The following is a 19,765-nucleotide window of genomic DNA, read 5'->3' as shown; positions in this document are numbered from 1 at the left end:
TTTATATACTGCGTTGTCTTGGACTAACCTTAACATACATATAAAACCAAAATTTTTCTTAGTGTCAGAAGAAAAGTCATTCTTAGTCATGCCTCAAATGTTATGAGACAATATTTTGACGGAATTATTGAAGAAAGAGGTGAAGTTTAATTGAGAACATACATACATATGGTAGCTTTTCGTATCTTCTCCTATATACATACATCATTTTATTTTTTAAGTTACTTACATAAGTATAGCTTTAATGACTTGACTTCCGCTGGTTCGACTTTATAAGAATAGTGCCTAAAAAGTGTGAAGAGTAAAAATTATATGGTAATTATAGTAATTTTTACAATCTAATAGAATAGTAAAATTAATAACGAAAGGAAAATGTTGCTGACAACATTGCAAAAATCCATTTAGACACTGTCTCTGCTCCTAATACGAAAAATATGCTAAACAGCATTTGTTTTCGGATTTATAAAAATTCATCAAATAACTAAAGGTGGTTATTTTTCTCTCACGTTGATTATCCTGTTCTAATTCCAACCGTTTAACGCATTGATTTAGTAGGCAACGATAGGGTTTTCCATTTAGAGCGCTACAAAACGATTTTATGATATCAATTAAATTCTTTATTCCTGTGAAAGTACATACAGAAGAAAGAAGCCAAAAAGAAGGAGTCGGAGTCCGAGGAAGACGACGATATGGGTTTCGGTCTCTTCAACTAAACAGCTCAACATTAAAGTGTCATTATGTATGGAATTCGATTACTTTTCCATGGCCACTATGGACACGTTTGCAGAAGTCCAGACACCGAACCCAATTTTTGACGGTTTTCAAGCATAAATCAGCCGATCAGCAGCAATTTCATGTTCGATATTCGTACGAAGTTCATCAATCGTCACTGGCTTGATGGCATAGACCATAGACTTGACGTAGTCCCAAAGAAAATAGTCTAACGGCGTCAAAACGCATGACCGAGGCGACCAATTGACTGGATCATTTTCTGAGATAACACCTTCACCAAACTTGGTTTTCAATAAATCGATTGTGACATACGCTGTGTGGCTTGTGGCGCCGTCCTGGTGGAACCACATATTGTCCAAGTCCATGTCATTGAGCGGGAGCGATTCCCATCCACAGAAACGTGCCGGTCTTGATCATCACGCAAGAAGAATTTTTTCAGGATGCAATGGTGACTCAAGAAGTACGTACGAATGTACTTTCACAGAAATAAAGGATTTAAGTGATATTCCAAACCGTTTTTCTCTTAGATCGCATTTTTTCCATGATGAAATAGCGAACCGTACTGAAGAGGAATGTGAAAAAGAGCGGGAAAAAATATAGAATCGTTTGCTGTCCCTATCGGTCTAATTTTGTAAACCGTTTTGAAAAACCCGTTACTAATCATATGAAGTCAACTTGGGCAATATATAGAATATCGTTTGCATCAATATTTGTCCTCAGTAGCTTCATGAGAGTTTCGAACTCTTCGTTGCATATCAAACGATATTATATCCTATTTTCAAGATCGAAGTTGTTGTTGTTTTCGAAGTTGAAAATATTATTCCAATTGTGTAGTATATGAGTACCGCTCTCATGAGAGCAATATCGAGTATAATAAACTATGTTTTGGTTATAAGCCAGACTTTCTAAGGAATAAAATAGAGCAGTTCGGGATTACAAGGATGTATATGGTACTGAACAACAAGAAAACAATATGCTCTACGCACTAAGCAGACGCAAGTTGCGCAAGGAACCACTATAGGGTGTAGTTGACACATAAATTGATCGCTGATATTCAAGTCCTTGTTTGGAAAAGCTCTTTGTATGAAAATATGCCCGGGACAACACAATTCTACATATCACGTATACATCATTATAGCATATAGCTGCCATAAAAAGTGACCGATCAAGACCAAGTTTTTGTGTGGAACACTTTTTTATTGGCGAGATATCATCATAACTTTACAACAGATTATTTGCGCAGGCAGAGCGACAATCTCCGAACATATTATTCTGATCGCGTCACTTTGGCATATTAGCAAGAAAGTCCTTTATGAAGAATTTCATAGCTTTGTTAGCGCCAAAGTTATCGTTTGCTTCCGTTTTTTTTTTCTAAAAACTCGCATTTTTTATATCCACCTGCATACCTTTACTCTTCTAACTTCACATTCAAGAGAGAATAGACTTTTAATTTCAGCAAAACAATTTCAATGTCATAACATTGTGCTGACTCATCCGAAAACCCCATATGTGGGTGTTTCTCTATACGACCGCTTTTCTACGCTTTTTTTCTCGTAACTGCAAACAAAGTAAACAGCAGAGGGAGACCGTGTTGCTTTTATTTTAGCATACCCAGCAAGCGTGTTGAACACAGCCACAGGGCACTCCCAGTTAAATAAAATGAAACAAGCTCCAATCTAACGATAGACTAACAAGCCAGCCAACAGGACAACCACGCAACCAAACAACCGAACAACCGGCCTGACCAGCTGACAAACAAAATAGTCAACGAACCAGGCAACCAGCGAGCTAAACAAGCGCATGAAACAAAAAATCAAACCAAAACCAAAAAGCAGCAGACGATGAGTGTAAAGTAACATTACATGCAGTGTGTCGCTGTTGTTGTAGTTTTTAACATGCAGCAAATCAACGCGGGTGGTGACTGATGACTGAGTGCAAAGGTGGCGCTGACGCTGCCGGCAAAATTAGTGCAGGAAATAAAAACAAAATTCTTCGAAATTAGAGGGATTGTAAGCGTGCTTGTGTGTGTGTGTGTGAACGTGAGGGTTGCAGCGTGCTTATGTGTGTGTGAATATATGCTTATGTTGTCGGTATGGATATATTCACCCTAACATATAGTATAACAAAAAATTACTCGAGAATAAAAAACTGACAACAAGCAGGGGTCAAGAAAATCAAAAAAAAAAAACACAAAATAGTGAAAACAACGCTCGCTGCCAAGCAAACAAGCCTGCAGACGTTCTCATGAGTATTTGCGCGGCGAAAAGGTTAAAGCATATATGTGAGCGGTGTATGGCGCAGTCCGAAAAATGTAAACATGGCCGCAGAACATTTTGCATTTTTTGCATTTGTGCCGTTGAAGCAGAGGCAGTTGTCAATATTGTTGTTGTTGTTAGTTTTGTACTTTCAACAGCACAGCTTAATTTGAAAATGTCTTTAAATCTACGCCTTAGTTGCTATTGTTGTTGGTTGCTTTTGTTTTTTTTTTTTTTCATCTTCCATTTTGTTCGCTTTCGTCGCTGTTCTTGCATGTATTTTCGAACAACTCTGCCATTTTTGCTGATTGCTCGGCATAGCATGTGACTTGTTGGCACATTTGCAAAGCTAAAAATAAAAACAAAACCAAATTTTATTTGTTTGTTTTGTTGTTTTGTAAACACAACAACACGACGCTACTTTGCGAATGTTTAGCAGCGACCAGCAATCAACAGAAACTCAACCGAAAATCCCAATACACAAATGACTAAGGGCAAAGGTCAAACGACTGCGTTTCGCATTGCCAAATTAAGTGTGTAAATAAACTTAATGATTGAATGGAGGACAATTTTAGTTTGATGGAAATTTAAAAGGTTGACAATTTTTCGGCATTTACTTTGCAAGTACACAAGTTTATATGAAACGTTTCCCGTACAAAAAATAGTCGGAATCAATGGACAATTTTACATGAAATTTTCTAAACGAACATGTACCCCAGTTTTCATGAAGAAAACATCGGATACCCTATTTCTTCAGTATGACCGGGTGCTTCTTTTTCTGTATACATATATGGGAACTCAACCATTAAATTTTGGCATACCGATCTGAAGCTATACACATGAAATTTTTCCTAAGAAGTTATTCACGTAACGGTACCACCGTTATTAGATAAACTGATGAATCAAAATAAAGCTTTTTCGTGAAAAAATTGTTTTTGAAATTATATTTTCAAGAAATTTGACCGTTGGCGGTTATAGTTACTGTTGAAATGCGCCTGTGAAGGATATTACAGCTTGGGTACAGATTTTTTCATATTTTGAAAAAAATTTCTTCAAAATATTCTTAATACACCATTTTTGATTAACTTGAAAGTCAAAATTTGTCTGACGTCTAATTTTGCTTAAAAAAATTTGAATTTCTTCATAAAGTCATACCGAAGAATGGCAGCTTTCTCAAAATATGATGCTTATTTATATTCCATAACGAAATTGACAAAAATAGTTGGAATAGATGAAACAAAAACTCGTGAAAGTTTCTTATCGATCGACCTTCTCCGAATCCGAATCGACTACTGTTTTACGGACAGACTGTTTTTTTTTGGTAGAACAGATTTTTGGCTTAAAACATATAAGCTCTTCCTCAGTTAGCAACGTTTACCTAGCTAGGCAAAAAACTAAATATGGCGCGCTTCTTATTCCAATTATTTATATACTTTTCTTTTCACTTCGAAAATTTTGAAAGATTAAAATAAAAAAATTTACACAAATAAAATTATCTTTCCAAATAGTGATTTTTTTTGATGAAATTTTTTGGCCGAACTACATATATTGTTCGCAAATTTGATCAAAAAAACAATGATTGATAATATTATGGAAAATTAAATACAAAACATGCACAATAAATTCGTTAGAGATCGAATCAGGTGTGTACACACAATATTTCTTTTTAAATTCTCACTAAGTGTGCCCCTTAAGTAAGTCTAAACCCTTATCAATAACGTAGAACTCACAGTGTAGTCTAGACAACAACCACAACGAATCTAGTTAAGATATATACCTTACATAGTTATTCCGTTTCTCATGCAACTGTGAACGAAATTTTAACATAAATCAATGCCTAAAAAAATAGAACAAAACAAGATATCATTCTTTTTATCATAAAAGGAAAAACTTTCTCTTATATACTCCTAATTCCTCCACTCCTCCGAGGCAACACAAATTATTTTACAAACCACAGAAAAAATTAATAAAAATTATTAAATTATAAAAACACATTTTCACTAGATTGAAAGATGGCCGTCGCAACATATTTCACTCAATCCCACAGTAGGCATTTTTACACACTGTTCTCATTCCGAAGCAATTTGCAACAATTTTGTAACGAATTGTAAATGAAACAACAATTTCACAAAGTCACTTGCTACAAAGTAGGGCAACTGCTGAAAAGTGGTTAGTAAATAAATAGTGCCAAGCACAGTTTGCAGTTGCATCAAATAAAGCTGTGGGAAAAATGTTTATAAATTGCCTGACTGTTAGACGGAAATTCAAAACATGCCACACGCATGCAACAAATGTACAAGGACTGCCGCAACAAGCAGAAAATAATGGCAAGAAAAATGGTAGGAAAATGAAAATATGAAATGAAAAATGACAGCAAAAATGCATACACCAACAACAAAAACATGTAGTCTAACTAGTATAGCAAATATGCCGTCGTAATGGCATTCCGGCGAAATGCACGGAAATATTGCGGTGAGAAATTGAAGAAATAAACCACAAAAAGATATTTAGGGTATATATAAATGCACCGATTTGTATATTTGTTTTGTTGTTTATAAGTATTTGCGTAGTAGGTGCAATTTTTTAGATAGGTCACCATCAATCTATATGGCCGAAAGTATTAAATTTTTGCGGTTGCCAGATGTGGAATTGAAATACTTTTTTCAAACGTATTTTCAAATAATCTTAATGGTATTTGAAGACAAAGCAGAGGTGGTCATGTGTCTTCCCAAACCAATTAGTTTTTCGTAGGAAATTTTGAAGAATAAGGAAGTCGAAGACAAAATAAAACATTTTAAATTTCCGTTTGGTTCAAACTTAGTTAAGGCACACACCACAGCGAATTTAGTTCAGACAAACACCTTTTTTGTTTTGAACCTAACCTAGCTTTGAAAAATATGTATAAATATGGTATTTTTCATTTGGCTGGAATGATAACTTAAGTTTTAACCAAATGTATGTAAGCTTTAGAAATTAGAAAGGTGTATCGGATTCGACATGACTATGCTTGTGGAGAATGCAAAAGTTCTGCTTTTTACGTTGAAATCGCCAGTTAGGAGGGAAAAAAGCAACACATATTTGTAGTTTTAGCCAAAAATATTTAGTTAGAATTACTGAAATCATTCTCAGTGGCTCTCAATGTCTCTACCCGGTTCTCAGTGCCACTCCATAGTCTTCCATAGTCATCATTGGTCTGCAATGGCTTTTCTAATTACTCAGTGGTACTTATTGGTTCTCATAGATTTTCCTGCCTTCTCGAAAACTCGAGCTTTTCTCAATACCTCTTCCTGGTTCTCAGTGGTTCTCCCTACTCCTCAATGGCTCTCTCACGAGATTTTCTCTGATTCTCAATAGCTCTTTCTGATTTTCAGTGACTCTCCCTGGTACTTTCTGGTTCTCAGTGGCTGTTCCGTGTTCTCAGTGATTCTCATAACATTTATGTTGTTCTCATTGGTTTTCAGTAGCTCTCCCTTGTTCTTAGTTACCTCCCTCCAGAATCTCTATAGATTTAGCAGATTCTCAGTGGCTCTCCACGGCTCGGCCGGTTATCAATTGCTATACATGACTCTCAAGGACCTCCCAGTTCCCAGTGATTCTCTCTGGTTCCCAATGACTCTCCCTTGTTCTGGTTCTTTCCGATCTCGATTGGTTTTTCCAGGTTCCCAGTTCAGGTTCTCAGTGGCTCTCTCTGGTTCTCAATGGCTCCATCTGATTTTTCATGGTTCTCTCCGCTTATAAATTGTTCTTTCTCTGGTTCGCAATGCATTCTCAGGATCTCGGTGGATCTCTCTGATTCTCAATGGCTCTAAATGACTCTCCCTGGTTCTCCGCGGTTTTCAATGGCTTTCAGTGATTCTCATTGGTTCCTTATGAGTCTTCCCAGTTCTGAAAAAAATTGATAATGAAAGGATGAAGCGGAACAGGTACCAAAATACCGCTATCATATTTGACTGCTTACTGCTGAACTCTCATAATCTTTTCCGTCACTTGAAAGGTATTCTCTCAATAAACTTAAATGAGGGAAAAATAATCTTGTCATCTGAACCCTTCAATCCCCTTTTTCAGTTTCTGAAAAGAACCATATATCGGTGTAAACGCATTCAATCAAAGAACAGTGAATAATTTCCCTCATCATTTATGGTACACTAAGTTTGCAGCATCTTTAAACCACAATATTTGCATGCAATGAAATTGCAATATGAACAAGCAGCAACAACAAATCTAGCACTGCCATGTGAGAGATAGCCATAACGAGTGGAGTAACAAGCTCGACGACAACAGCTGAAATAATATGCAACAGTAAATGAAATGAAAGCGAAAAATAACATACAGCCAACAACAGCAACAACAAGAAACAACAAACAAAGCAGTTACCGTTTTAAGCCTTCAGGCCAAATGACCAGCAAACAAGCAACTGTCGTGTAACGGAGCCAAGGCAACTGCCAGGCAACACACAGTTGTAGCAGTAATGATTACACATACACAGCCACACACACACATGTACATATATGGAAGCATGCATGCAAGCCAGCAGCCGTATATTTATGTGCAATTTGCAATAACAACAACATGTATGCGCAACAATTTCAATTATGCCGGCCACTGTATGTTGTTTTTGTTGTGAATTCTGTCGTTGTTATTGTTGATGTAGAGTTTGTTGTCAATAATGTTGTTGTTGTTGTCGTTTTTGTTGCCATTGTTGTCCTTATCATTACGGCCACTATTGCTGCCTTCATTCTTCTGGCTGTCGCCGCTCTTGTTTTTGTTATTGCAGCTGCAAGTATTCATGGCAGCAACAATTTTCGCACCGCTCAGCGGCGCATGTTGCACGAGTAATTGTAATTGTAATTGACATTGCATTACATAACATAAAGTGTTGTTGCGCGCATATTGTTGTTGTTGTTGTTAGTGTTGTGTTGTTGTTACAAAAACAAACGGGGCAAGCGAAAATGAATGGTGGCATCAACATGCAGCAGCATTTGCGATAAAGTTCATAGCAACAACAGCAATAATAACAACAACTACAGTAATAATAATGCATACACACAACAATAACAACAACTACACTAATAATAATGCATACCAACAACAACAGCAGCAATAACAACAAGCTGCGCAGCGATGTGCCTGTCAAAGCCACTAGCGTTGAGCGTCGATCGGACGGGTCATTTGCTTACGTATGTATGTATGTGTGTGTGTGTGAGCACCGCTGCGACCATCATGGCCGCTGCGGAAATGGAATAGCCGCCGGTCAAATTGTGCTTGGCGTTCACTATAAAATATGCAACGAGTTTTGGATGCATGTGTGTGTGTGTAATACTCGTATGTGTGTGTATGTTTCGCCGAATTGCTTGTTGTCATTGTTGCAACAACATTTATGGCCGTGCCACAGTAATTGCTACGTTCACAAACGTGCCATGTTTACTTCCATGTACTTATGTTTGCTCGTGTGTGTGTTCGCTCACATGTAGATTTTATCGTTTAAGCGCACAATTTTACAGTAGTTAAAATGTCAACAGCTTGCTATTTTTTAATTATTTTGCGGCAACATGCCTCTAGGTTGTAATTGATCTTTTTACATTGACATCAAAGCAAAGCGTATTTGAGTTATGCACTTGAAACATGTGAGAAAATAACAGTACATGAAAATTTTACAACAACTTATCCGAACCCTTTTAATACCCTTCAAAAGTGAAAGAGTTTTCCATACAAAAACTTGAACTTGACCGACTAGTTTGTATGGCGGCTATATGCTATAGTCGTCCGATCTGAATAATTTTTCTAGGGATTGCAGTGCTGCTCTTGGTGATAACTTGTGCTCAATTTCTCGTAGATATTTTGACAAATAAAAAAGTTTTCCATACAAAAACTTAATATCAATCGTTCAATTTGTATGACAGCTATAAGATATAGTCACTCAATCTGAACAATTTATTAGGAGATTATTTGGTTGTCTTAGGCAATAACTCAAGCCAAATTTCATGAAGATATCTTGACAAATAAAAAAAGTTTTCCATACAAATACTTAATTCGCATCGTTCAATTTGTATGACAGCTATTAGTTATAGTTGTACGATATCGGCCATACCGACATATAGGCAGCTTTTTGCTGAAAAATGCACGTGTGCGAAATTTCAAACCGATATTTTAAAAACTTTGGAACTAGTTTGCGTATATGGTATACAGACAGACGGGCAGCCATACTGACACATCAAAAGACATACTCGATTGCACACTTAATATTTCCTCTTCGGGTTGTAAATATGCTTCGGACGAATGACAAACTATACACACATATTTATTAGTTATGTAAATCTACAAGTATTATGATCCGTTAATTCAAGTTGTGCCATACTAACGCCAAATAAAATGAGACGATGCAGCAGATCGAAAACATACTCTCTCGACCAATAAAATCCACGAAAGATGGCAATGCGATTGGCGCGCAGATTCTTGCCACAAAAATAAACATCCAACTGAAAAAGTATTATAAAATTATTATAAACATTTTCACATGAAAACATCTTTACTCACCACACGCTTCAACTCAGCGCACTCCGCGCATATTTGACCACGCCGCGTCAGTGTTGCCACAAGTATAGTGAAGTAAGTGTTGAGTTTTGCATCCAAATCCGTGAACATGTCACTGGTCGTGCCAATGAGCAATGGGTTTAAAATATATTTGACTACCATTGGCAATAGAGCGCCAGTAACGGCACCCTGATAAATGACACACATAATGAACTCTTTGCTGAGATAGACACATAATATATTGTCGAGCACAAGCAGCCTCTCGAACCAACCGAAATATGCTAAAAAACTCATAAGCAGTTTTTCCGAACGTGTACGTAAAGCGAGTGCGCCACGAAGCGCTTCGTTGATGCGCTGACATTCGGCTGTGCAATCAGCTGTTTCGCTTGCCAGTTGTTTCTCAGCCTGCTGCTTAATACATCTGAGCAAATCTTCTTGCAACATCAGCAGTTTCAAAATCACCATATAATTCGCGATATAAACGAGCTCAAAGACAGGAGAGATAAAAATATTTACGAGTATGATGTTGTAGGTACGTGGAAATACTATTAAAGCTACAAGCAATACTATATATTTAAATAAGAGCAATAAGAATCTGCGAGATTCAAGTTTCCCTTGCGGCTGACCACAAAGCTGCGAAATATTGGCTTGTATTTCCAAAAACTGATTGAAAAACCGTTTCAAAAATTGACTGGTTTGCTTGCATTGCATTTGATAGAAAATTGTCGTCAAACTGCTTATATGCACGATTAATATTAACGACATGTAATACATGGTAAAAAGTTCTACTTCCGAGAACTGTTGAGGCTTTTGCAAATATTTCGCGAAAAAGTACAATATCATCGCTGTTAAAAAAAGAACGTATGCGGCGACAATAAAATTCATTACATATTGTATTGATTGTCGAAGGTATCGATTTCGTGCTCTGATCTCAAACCTTTGTGTGCTTTTGTTGTAATACAACTTGGTGAAGAAGAAGTAGCGTATGAGTTGATAGTTGAAACGCGCACAAAGCGCAAAAATGTCCAGCGCCATTTTGAGTGCGACCACTTTGAAGTAAAAGTCCGACGGAGACTAATTTGTTGAAGCTACTGGACTTAGTATTAAAGCTTAAGTATTTCTATATTGCTATGTGTACAAGTATAGCTGTGCTGTACATTATCATTAATTGCAACAATTTGTTGCACAATTAACATTATTAGTGGCAATATACATATTACTTACAAACTATCGGCCACAATGGGCCTTTTAATTTTAACAGTAATGCTGATTAAAAGTGGAAATAGTTAATATAACTTCCTCATGAATGATTAAGTGTCTAGTTTAATTTTAGGGTAGCACGTCGCATCCACATCTCATCACAGTGTGGTTTATTTGGGCACTTTCTGTGAACTCGAACTTTATGATTAATCAAATTTTGGTTTTTAAACTACGGGTTTGAAAGTGGTGTTTAATCTCAAGGCGCAATTTCTGGCTCATTTTTTAATTATACATCGAAAAACAGACCATCTTTTGTCTTTTAACTTCAAGGTTATAAGTGCTGTTTTAGGATAAACATCAACTTCTGATTCTCTTTCTAATTTTAGATAAACTCGGATATTGTTTTATCATTAAACACTGAATTTGTAAGTGGTGTTTGTTGTTACACACCAATTTCTGGTCCGTTTTCTACTGTTATGCTTAACTAAAGACCATTTTTATCGATGCTCGTCCATTTTCTAATTCTACACTGAAATTCGGACCATTTCTTTATTATAAAACTCGAATTTATAAATGGAGTTTAAGGTTAAACACCATTTTCAGGTACATTATTTAATTTTGGGGTGAAGTTGGGATCATTTTTTTTCATCGTAAAACTCCGTGTTTATAAGCGGTGTTTAACACTAAACGAAAATTTCTGGTCCATTTTCTAATTTTGCGTCGAAACTCGAATATTTTCTTAATTGGTAAAACCCTCAGCTTATGTGTTGTGTTTAATGCTAAACACCAAACTGCAGCGCCTCCTAGCGGCTTGTCCAAGTCGCAGATCGCATATACGAACGGTAGATCTGTAAACACTGCACTCCAAACACTGGTATTTAATGTCGCAAGGGCTGTTGAGTATAAGGAATATGCCTTCGGAACATTCCTGGAAATTCTGAAGCATTCAACAAGGTCTCTGCGGAATCTATTCTGAATATTATCCACACAATAGGTGTTGATCCTACTATACAGCATTGATCAGAAGTCTTCTGACCTCTAGAAGGATAAGAGCAGATTGGAACGACGACGAAAATGACCAAAAAAGTTTGTAGAGGACTTGGGTGGTGAATAAACTGCTAAGAACTTGGACGACAAAGCCCCTAAGGTAGTGGCATATGCGGACGACATTGTCTTCTGAATAACCGGTGGGTGTCTACAGACCATTAGCTGTATTATGATCACCGTCGTAATACAAATCAGAATCCCAAGCGAGTCTGGGGTTGAACCCGTATCTGCTTGTGTTCACAAGAAAACACAAAAATTCTCTGTGGAGGTTCCCTTCGATAAATGGATGACAACTTTCTCTCAATGATCGCTCCAAGTACCTTACGGTAGTCTTGAACATCAAACTACTGTGGAAACACAATATGGAAGAAAGAGTGAAAAAGCTAACACCACTTCATAGGCTCTCTCACGCTTTGGTGCTAAACAGCTGTTGTGAGACCAATCCTGCTTTACGGTGCAGTAGTGTGGTGAACAGTCCTACGGAATTCAACCTTCCGGAAGCAAATGGAAAGGGTTCAGAGACTCGCATAACGGTGCGTAACGACAGCTTTCAGAACAACTCCAATAGTGGCTCTTGAACTGGTACTAAACCTGCTACCTATAGACCTCATCGCTGGAAACTCGACTACCGGCTGCAGGATAATTTACATATAGAACCTTTGGTCATAGCTCGGTGGATAATGGCGGTTGGGCAAAGACCGACTACATGATCCCACTTTTCAACTGAGAAAGAAGGTTCAAAGTGAATATAGAAAAATACTCTAAAAATGTATACGGATGGCTCGAAGGACGAAGAAATTGGTGCGAGGATATGCTGTCAACATCTACGTCAGCCAATCAAGGCAGTAACAACTTATCGCATATCGGCCAGAAGTGTCTTAGGAAGCAGAACAACAGTGGAAAGTGTTGCCAGAAGCAAGCAACTTCACTTTTACCAAGAATGATGTGCAGCTAACACCCGAAAACGTGATCTGGACAGAAATACACAATATTAATATCAAAACTCGATAGAAGAGTTATCTGGGAACATGATCGGAATACTGCAAAAATCGTCTGGTGTGACAAACGGCAGAATGATTAGACTGCAGAAAATGTCCATAGCAAGGCACCAAGGAAACAAAGGAGCATCTCGTGTGCACTTTTCCCCCAGACGTAGAAACATTTTCTTCTTAATGCAGTGAAAGGGTTAGATATATTCTCTTAGCATACCGCGATTTAAAATGAAAAAGGCAAGAAAAATCAAAACGACAACCCTCACCCTTAGAGCTGCTCTTGTCTAACTTTTTTTCTACTTTTTTTGTTCAACTCCGCCGCAATTTTATATTTAACGCAACTCTGCATAACAGTAATTTTCACTTTAACCCATTAGTTCTTGCGCTGCTTAGCCTTGCAAATCACTCAGACACACAATAATTAATGAGCGCCTACAAAGAAGCTTATTTGCTAAACGCGATTGCGCTCATCAAGGCAAGCTACTTGCGCCGAGCGCCCATGCTCCATAAATTTTAAGCATTAGCATTTTCTTATATTTTCTTTTATGCTTGCGACCGTCAACGCGTTGCAATTTTTAACTCCACGCGCCATTGCGTGACAAGCGAAAACTTTCGTAGGAAAGTTGAGGAAAATGTTGCCACTTTGTTTTTCATTTCTTCACCACAGGCACAAACGCCTCGGCCAGCCCATAATTTACATGACAAAGGCCGACGCTATGAAAATATAAATTATGTGTAAATATTGTTTACAAACAAGAAAGTAATAGTTAAAAATAGCAAAAATAACAAAAATAAAACAATGTGCAAATGCAACAAAAAATCAACTTGAGGAATTGCGCTGCTCCTCGTTTACCGTGGCAGTCCGTTGAGTCGCGTGTCGACTTTGTTTACTCTTGCCACCTTTTGACAATTATTTCGGTGCTTAGCCGCCGCTCAGTCCGACCGCTACACGCGCTTGCATGCAACAAAGAAGTTTGTGTTAAATTCATGCGCTCGTGCGCGCCAGCTTGCCTCTTACAATTTTTCACAACTTAGCGGCGGCAGCAACTTTGTGCGACTTTGTTTATCACCTCACGGTTGGACGGACGGTAGCAAGGGTGGACGGTTTGCCGCCTTTTAGCGGTGCACAATTTTAGCCACTTTTCGAGCGCGTTGCAAGTTGCAATGTTGCAGGCACTCAGCTGAAGTCAAGCCAAGCGTTTTATATCGCTTGTTGCAAGTTGTTTGCCAGGTGTTGGCAACGCGCGCGTGCCACACTAAATTTACAAAGAATATAAACTGTGTAATGCCAACAATGCATAACTTTGTGTACTCGTTTGCGTACAAAGGACAATGTGGCAAGCTATTTTATAGAGAAAAGAAGAGAAAATGTAAATTGTTAAGAACTGGAGAACTGGAGCAGTTGACAAAAGCGCGTAGTAAGAAAATGTTGAATTCTTGTATGCCTCTCATGCATGCAACATTCTTGCAATATTGGCTGCCATATGCTGTTTATAAGCGTCGCAGATTGCTGTCGTAAGAATGCTAAATAGGAGAAAGTTAACTGCGATTTCTTAAGCAAGCACTTAAAATTCAAGCCAAAGTTTATAAAAGTAGAGTAACTCAAAATGAAAGTGGGTTACACGCAGTAAGGATTATGGAGAGAAGATGTGATTACTAAGGCTTACATAATTGTAATTAAGCTGGTATCAATGAATTTTTAAAGTCATTTATCACTTTTAAGTACCTACTACATATGTATATGTAGGAGGAGAGAACCAACCGCATTTTTATTTAGCTCGAATTCCGCGTTCTGAGGTAGTTTTTCTAACTGCCACTTTTCATGTTCCAACTCACTCACTACCTATCTTTTAACTTTTAAGATATCCCTTCCTTTATTTCGTCCTTAGCCTTTAGTTTGAAAAAAAAAGCCCTTTTAACCCTCAACCTCAAGCTCCGTTTCTCTCTAATGATTCTCAAAACCTTTTTTTCTCTCCGTGCTCTCCGTGCTCTCTGTGTTCATCCTTCTATCTTGTCAATATCTCTCTATTAACTCTCAAGATATTCCTCTCTTTCTTTCACACTTATTTGCTAGAAGTAATCACGGGACTTTCTGGGTTGGTTAAGTCAATATTGATTCCCAAGCGAGTCAATCTAGATAAATCTCTTCAGTTACGTTGAAGGTTGTTTTATGATCCTCTCAACGTATTATACTTAATACAAATTGGTATTCGTAATGTCATCATATTGGGAAAAATAAGGGAGATTTGTATTGGTATTGAAATTAGTAATGCTATTGACTTAAGTATTGGTATTGCTTGGTGTTGGTATTGGTCAATATTGTATCAATATTTGTTATAATATTTCTTTCTATTTTGTATATACATATGTAGATAATGGGTTCTGTTAATGGCGATACTGATTGGTATTGATATTGGTATTGATATTAGTATTGGTATTGATATTGGTATTGGTATTAGTATTGGTATTGGTACTGGTATTGATATTGGTATTGGAACTGCTACTGGTATTGGTATTGGTACTGGTATTGGTATTGATATTGATGTTGGTATTGGTACTGGTATTGGTATTGATATTAGTATTGGTATTGGTATTGGTATTAGTATTGGTATTATTATTAGTATTGGTATTGGTATTAGTATTGGTATTATTATTGGTATTGGTACTGGTATTGATATTGGTATTGGTATTGATATTGGTATTAATAAATGGACTGGTTTTGGTATTAGTATTGGTATTGATATTGGTATTGGTATTAATAATGATACTGGTGTTGGTATTGCTCTTGATATTGATGTTAACATCATTGCTGTTATTACGAATATCATTGAAACTATTATGAAAGTCTGTATAAGTATTGAAGTATTGGAATTTGTTTCTCTGCAAATATCCCAAAAATAACATCAGTTCCCGGATACTAATATTCAGTATGAGCTTTTAAAGCTTTTTCAGTATCAAAAGATTTTTTTAATTACAAGCCGGATTTACATTTAATTTAATTGGAAAGTGCTAAAGCGCAAAATACAAAATATACACACTTAAGTCTCAAAAGTACTTCAGCATAACATATGCCGCTCGTAGACCCTCTGTAGGGCGTCTGTGGGCACTTGCTTGGATTAATTGGAAACCCATATGCGTGAAGATATTTTTCATTCAAATGTAAACTCAAGCGGAAACGTTGAAAATGCACCTTGAAAATGCACGAGCAACACGTACAAAGCGTATAGCATGTGGCATGTTGCAAAACACTTGAATGAGACACACAAATGCGCGACGAGCAACGCATAGAATGTTGCCAGCAAAGGAATTCGTAACCAAGTGAAACACTACAATGCTGAAAATAAATAAAAAGGGGATAAAGGATAGAGGAGTGCATAAGAATGATGAAAACAATAAGTGGGTGAAAAGGGAAATAAAAGTAAAATAAATAAACAAACACATGTGAGTGCGCATTTGCTTAAGGATGTGCGTCCTTAAAGAGGAAGTCAGGGTTGTGGTGGCATTCAGCGGCAATGTTGCATGTGGCCTGCCACATATACTGGCGGTGAGTGGATGTGGCGGGAGCGAAGGCAAGCTATCAGCTCGCTGATGCCACCGGCAGCTTAGCGCGGCAAAGGAAGTGCTGAAATGCAGTTGGCAATTTGCATTGCGATCATTTGCAATTCGCATTAAGTTTATAATTCCTACGAAGCTATCTGAAGAAAAAGAAGAAAAAAGTATATAATAATAGTATGCGTTGCCGTCGCGATTGTAGGCAACAATAGGGTGAAGCAGCAGTGTGGCTGCGCTTTAAGCCTCACCTACTGCCTTCTCTCCCAAAGTGCTGCGCTTTGCGCTATCTTCACCCCACACATACATGCATATATACTTTCATAGGTGCATCACTGCGTTTTACCGTTACTTGCCTTCTTTTTATTAACATTTACACATAATGCCGCCGCTTGCATTAAAATATTTCTTTCATTTCTTTTCGTTTCGTTCGCAGGTTCACATCCGCCACGGATAGTGGAGCATCCGATAGATACGACGGTGCCGCGGCACGAACCGGCGACACTTAATTGCAAAGCAGAGGGCTCACCAACGCCCACAATACAGTGGTTTAAGGATGGTGTGCCGCTGAAGATACTGCCCGGATCCCACAGGATTACGCTGCCGGCAGGTGGCTTATTTTTTCTCAAGGTAAGCAGCAAATAGCCAGCAATGACAATAACAACAGCAACAACTAAAATTTAAAATAGTGCTCCTCGCAGCTATTTGCGCGCTTTGTTTTATATATTTCCTTTATTTTTTCTTTTTCTGTTTGTTTTTTTTTTTTTCATTCTTCTTGTTTTCCTTTTTCATCTTGGCATACATTCGCCCTTTGCACTGCATTCCTTTTAATTTGCTTTTTTTTTGTGCGCTGTTTGATAATTTCTTAGTTTATTTTCTCGTTTGTTATTTACTTCTTTTCTGTCATTTGCCCGCTGAGCCGGATTTATGGGTCGCTGCTATGATAATGGGAATGGCTCGTGCACTGCGCTTTGTAAATGAGCCTGTGGCGTTGCAATTATACGAAGGCCCAACAAACCTTGCGCCTGCATACCGTTACCTATTTTTTAATATATCCTACTCTCGTATTGTGTAAGCTTAGCAAGTGCGCTGGCGTTGACAATAAAGACGGCAGCTTATTTACCTGGATTTTTTCTTTGTCCTTCCGGAGTTCCGTTGCTTTATTTGAATTTTTTTGTTTTATGTTTTTTTACTTTTTATAATTTTTAATTTAAATACACACTTTTCGTAATATACTTTAATTGAAATAAACGAAGCTTGACTGTGTTTGCAGAATTAATTTGCTTGAAAGTATGCTGAAATTATCAATTTACCTGGTATTCCATGCTTCTCTGCAATTGTTTAAAGTTCTCGATCACAGCTAGACTTTTTGGTAGATGTTCATGTATATAAAACATATTATTCTAAATTTTTTATGCAAATTTATTTAAAGTTCTTCTTTTTGGCGAGTGCTATTCTATGCATTTAACTATTTAAATAATATCTCAAAAAGTTTTTGACTTAAAGCCTTCCAAAGTGTAGCCACTCAGTTAAATCAGCTCCTTCAGTTTCTTTGAACGCGTTTTTCTCAAAACTACATTTTTCAAATTTGCTTGAGTGATTACTCTAAGACAAATTATTCTACCTCCTTCAATTTCTGCATGTTATATATGTACATACATATTGTATGTACTTTGTAGATTTGGTTTTGGTTAATAATCTGACAACTCACAACTTTATCGAAAAGCTTGAAATTTATATAGTTATTAAGTACTTTTTGACATACGAGCGCTATTTACGTAGTTAGAGTCACTTAAAATATTCATCTCCGCCAAATATGGAATTACATAGGGAACCTTTTCGCGCGATTATTTTTTAAAACTTTCAATGTTTAAATAAAATTTTTGGCGGTGAAAATCTATCATCGTCATTTGACCCATCGTTTGATTCTTTTGGCCATTTGGATAGTCTTTTAATCCACAAAGTAATTGCTTACTGGTACTTTACTTGAGCAATGGTATGTAATCTATAGTAGTAAAATCTTTTAAATTTGTCCCAAAAAATTATAATTATTAAAATTGTCCTTCAAAGAAAAGGAGGGGTTTTCCTATAGAATAGGTTAGGCTAGGTTAGATGGCTGATCAAAGATCGTACGTGTACTGCTATATGTAGTCCTTTGTGAAGGCAGTAGACTGCTAAAAGCCCCACAACTAGAAAGAGGCTAGCCTTACTGAAGGCAAAGAGATTACTATATCTATTGCGATCGATCTTGGGCCAAAAAGCTAAGCTATCTAGTAGTTAAAAACAAGAGGATACGGGAGCACCGACTAGTTTTCATTCTACCGATAGCGGTTCTAGTGTACCTTTCGTTTGCTGGCTCATCAGCTTTACAATTTCTTGCAATTCCGCTGTGGCCTGGCACCTAACCAGTCTTATCACAAAGACACTCGATGCTATTGATAGCGAAGTAAAGCACTCCTATGCCAACCCTGAACACACTGTTAATGAGTTCAAGGCTAGATCGTCGCTCTGCTATCAAGCGTATAATCGAACGCATTTTGGTACATCTTTTATACATTTCGTCTCATCTTTCATACTCAGAAACGTGAACAGATTTAAATTATTGAATTATATTATTTTAGCTAAGTCACAAACCACAATTACCTCACATAGCTAAGACACATACCACTTACTTGGCTGCAGAGCAAATTAGTAAAATAATTATGCAAGAAAAAATCAAAATATAATTCTAATCTTTCTCGTTTTCAAGAATTTTTGGAAGTATATAGCGTAAATATTCCAGACCCCGCTTTAACGATGTTTTTATGATTATCTCTCTATCACTATTGTATAAAAGTATCAAGAAATGTTTGAAAGAATAATTAATAAATCTACAGTCCGTTTTTCGCCTTCAGCATATTTTCAAGCGATTTTAATCACGAATCGTAGCAGTATTTGGATTTAGCATATATTTTTACCTTTTTGTAATATTAGAGATCCAGGCTTTTCTGTAATTCCGATCGGTTATTGCAATTTTTAGAAATTTTTTAACAAAAATTTCAACTGTATGCCAGTTTTGAATATTATATATCACCAATATGTAATATTCGCTTGGTATGATAAGTTTGCCACGAAGTTTGTAACACGCAGAAGTAAGCGTTCGAGATCCTATGAAATGCATATATGTCATGTCTGTCTATCTGTGTACATGAGAACTTGTCCTTCAGTTTTTGAGCTATGTAATTTTTCAACACGTACTTTCCTCCCAGAAGGCTACTCAATTCTCGAACCTTCAAAAATCAGATCTCTATAGCTTATAGCTGGCAGCTTGTCTGCGATTAGAATCAAGTTCTTCTATGGAAAACTTTATTAGTTGACAAGATATCTTCATGAAATTTGGTACGAGTTATTGCCCAAAACAACGGTTTAACCTCCGAAGAAATTGTTCGTATCGGACTACTATTGCGTGTAGCTGCCATA

The 19,765-nt window shown here is 37.1% G+C and overlaps 1 protein-coding gene and 1 long non-coding RNA gene across 2 annotated transcripts in view; one reads left to right on the top strand and one right to left on the bottom strand.

Moving 5' to 3' along the window:
* LOC126753341 (uncharacterized) overlaps positions 1–19,765 on the bottom strand; it is a 288,292-nt gene that overhangs the window by 39,446 nt on the left and 229,081 nt on the right. The gene's annotated exons all lie outside the window — the stretch shown is intronic.
* LOC126753324 (roundabout homolog 2) overlaps positions 1–19,765 on the top strand; it is a 174,920-nt gene that overhangs the window by 82,029 nt on the left and 73,126 nt on the right. The window contains exon 2 of the mRNA XM_050464678.1: positions 16,743–16,936. Coding sequence (XP_050320635.1) covers positions 16,743–16,936 — 194 coding nt within the window. The remainder of the gene's footprint in view (positions 1–16,742; positions 16,937–19,765) is intronic.

This window comes from Bactrocera neohumeralis, chromosome 3 (assembly GCF_024586455.1).
Source record: "Bactrocera neohumeralis isolate Rockhampton chromosome 3, APGP_CSIRO_Bneo_wtdbg2-racon-allhic-juicebox.fasta_v2, whole genome shotgun sequence".
NCBI lineage: Eukaryota > Metazoa > Arthropoda > Insecta > Diptera > Tephritidae > Bactrocera > Bactrocera neohumeralis.
The sequence above is the reverse complement of the archived record's forward strand: the minus strand, read 5'-3'. Positions and strand labels throughout refer to the sequence as shown.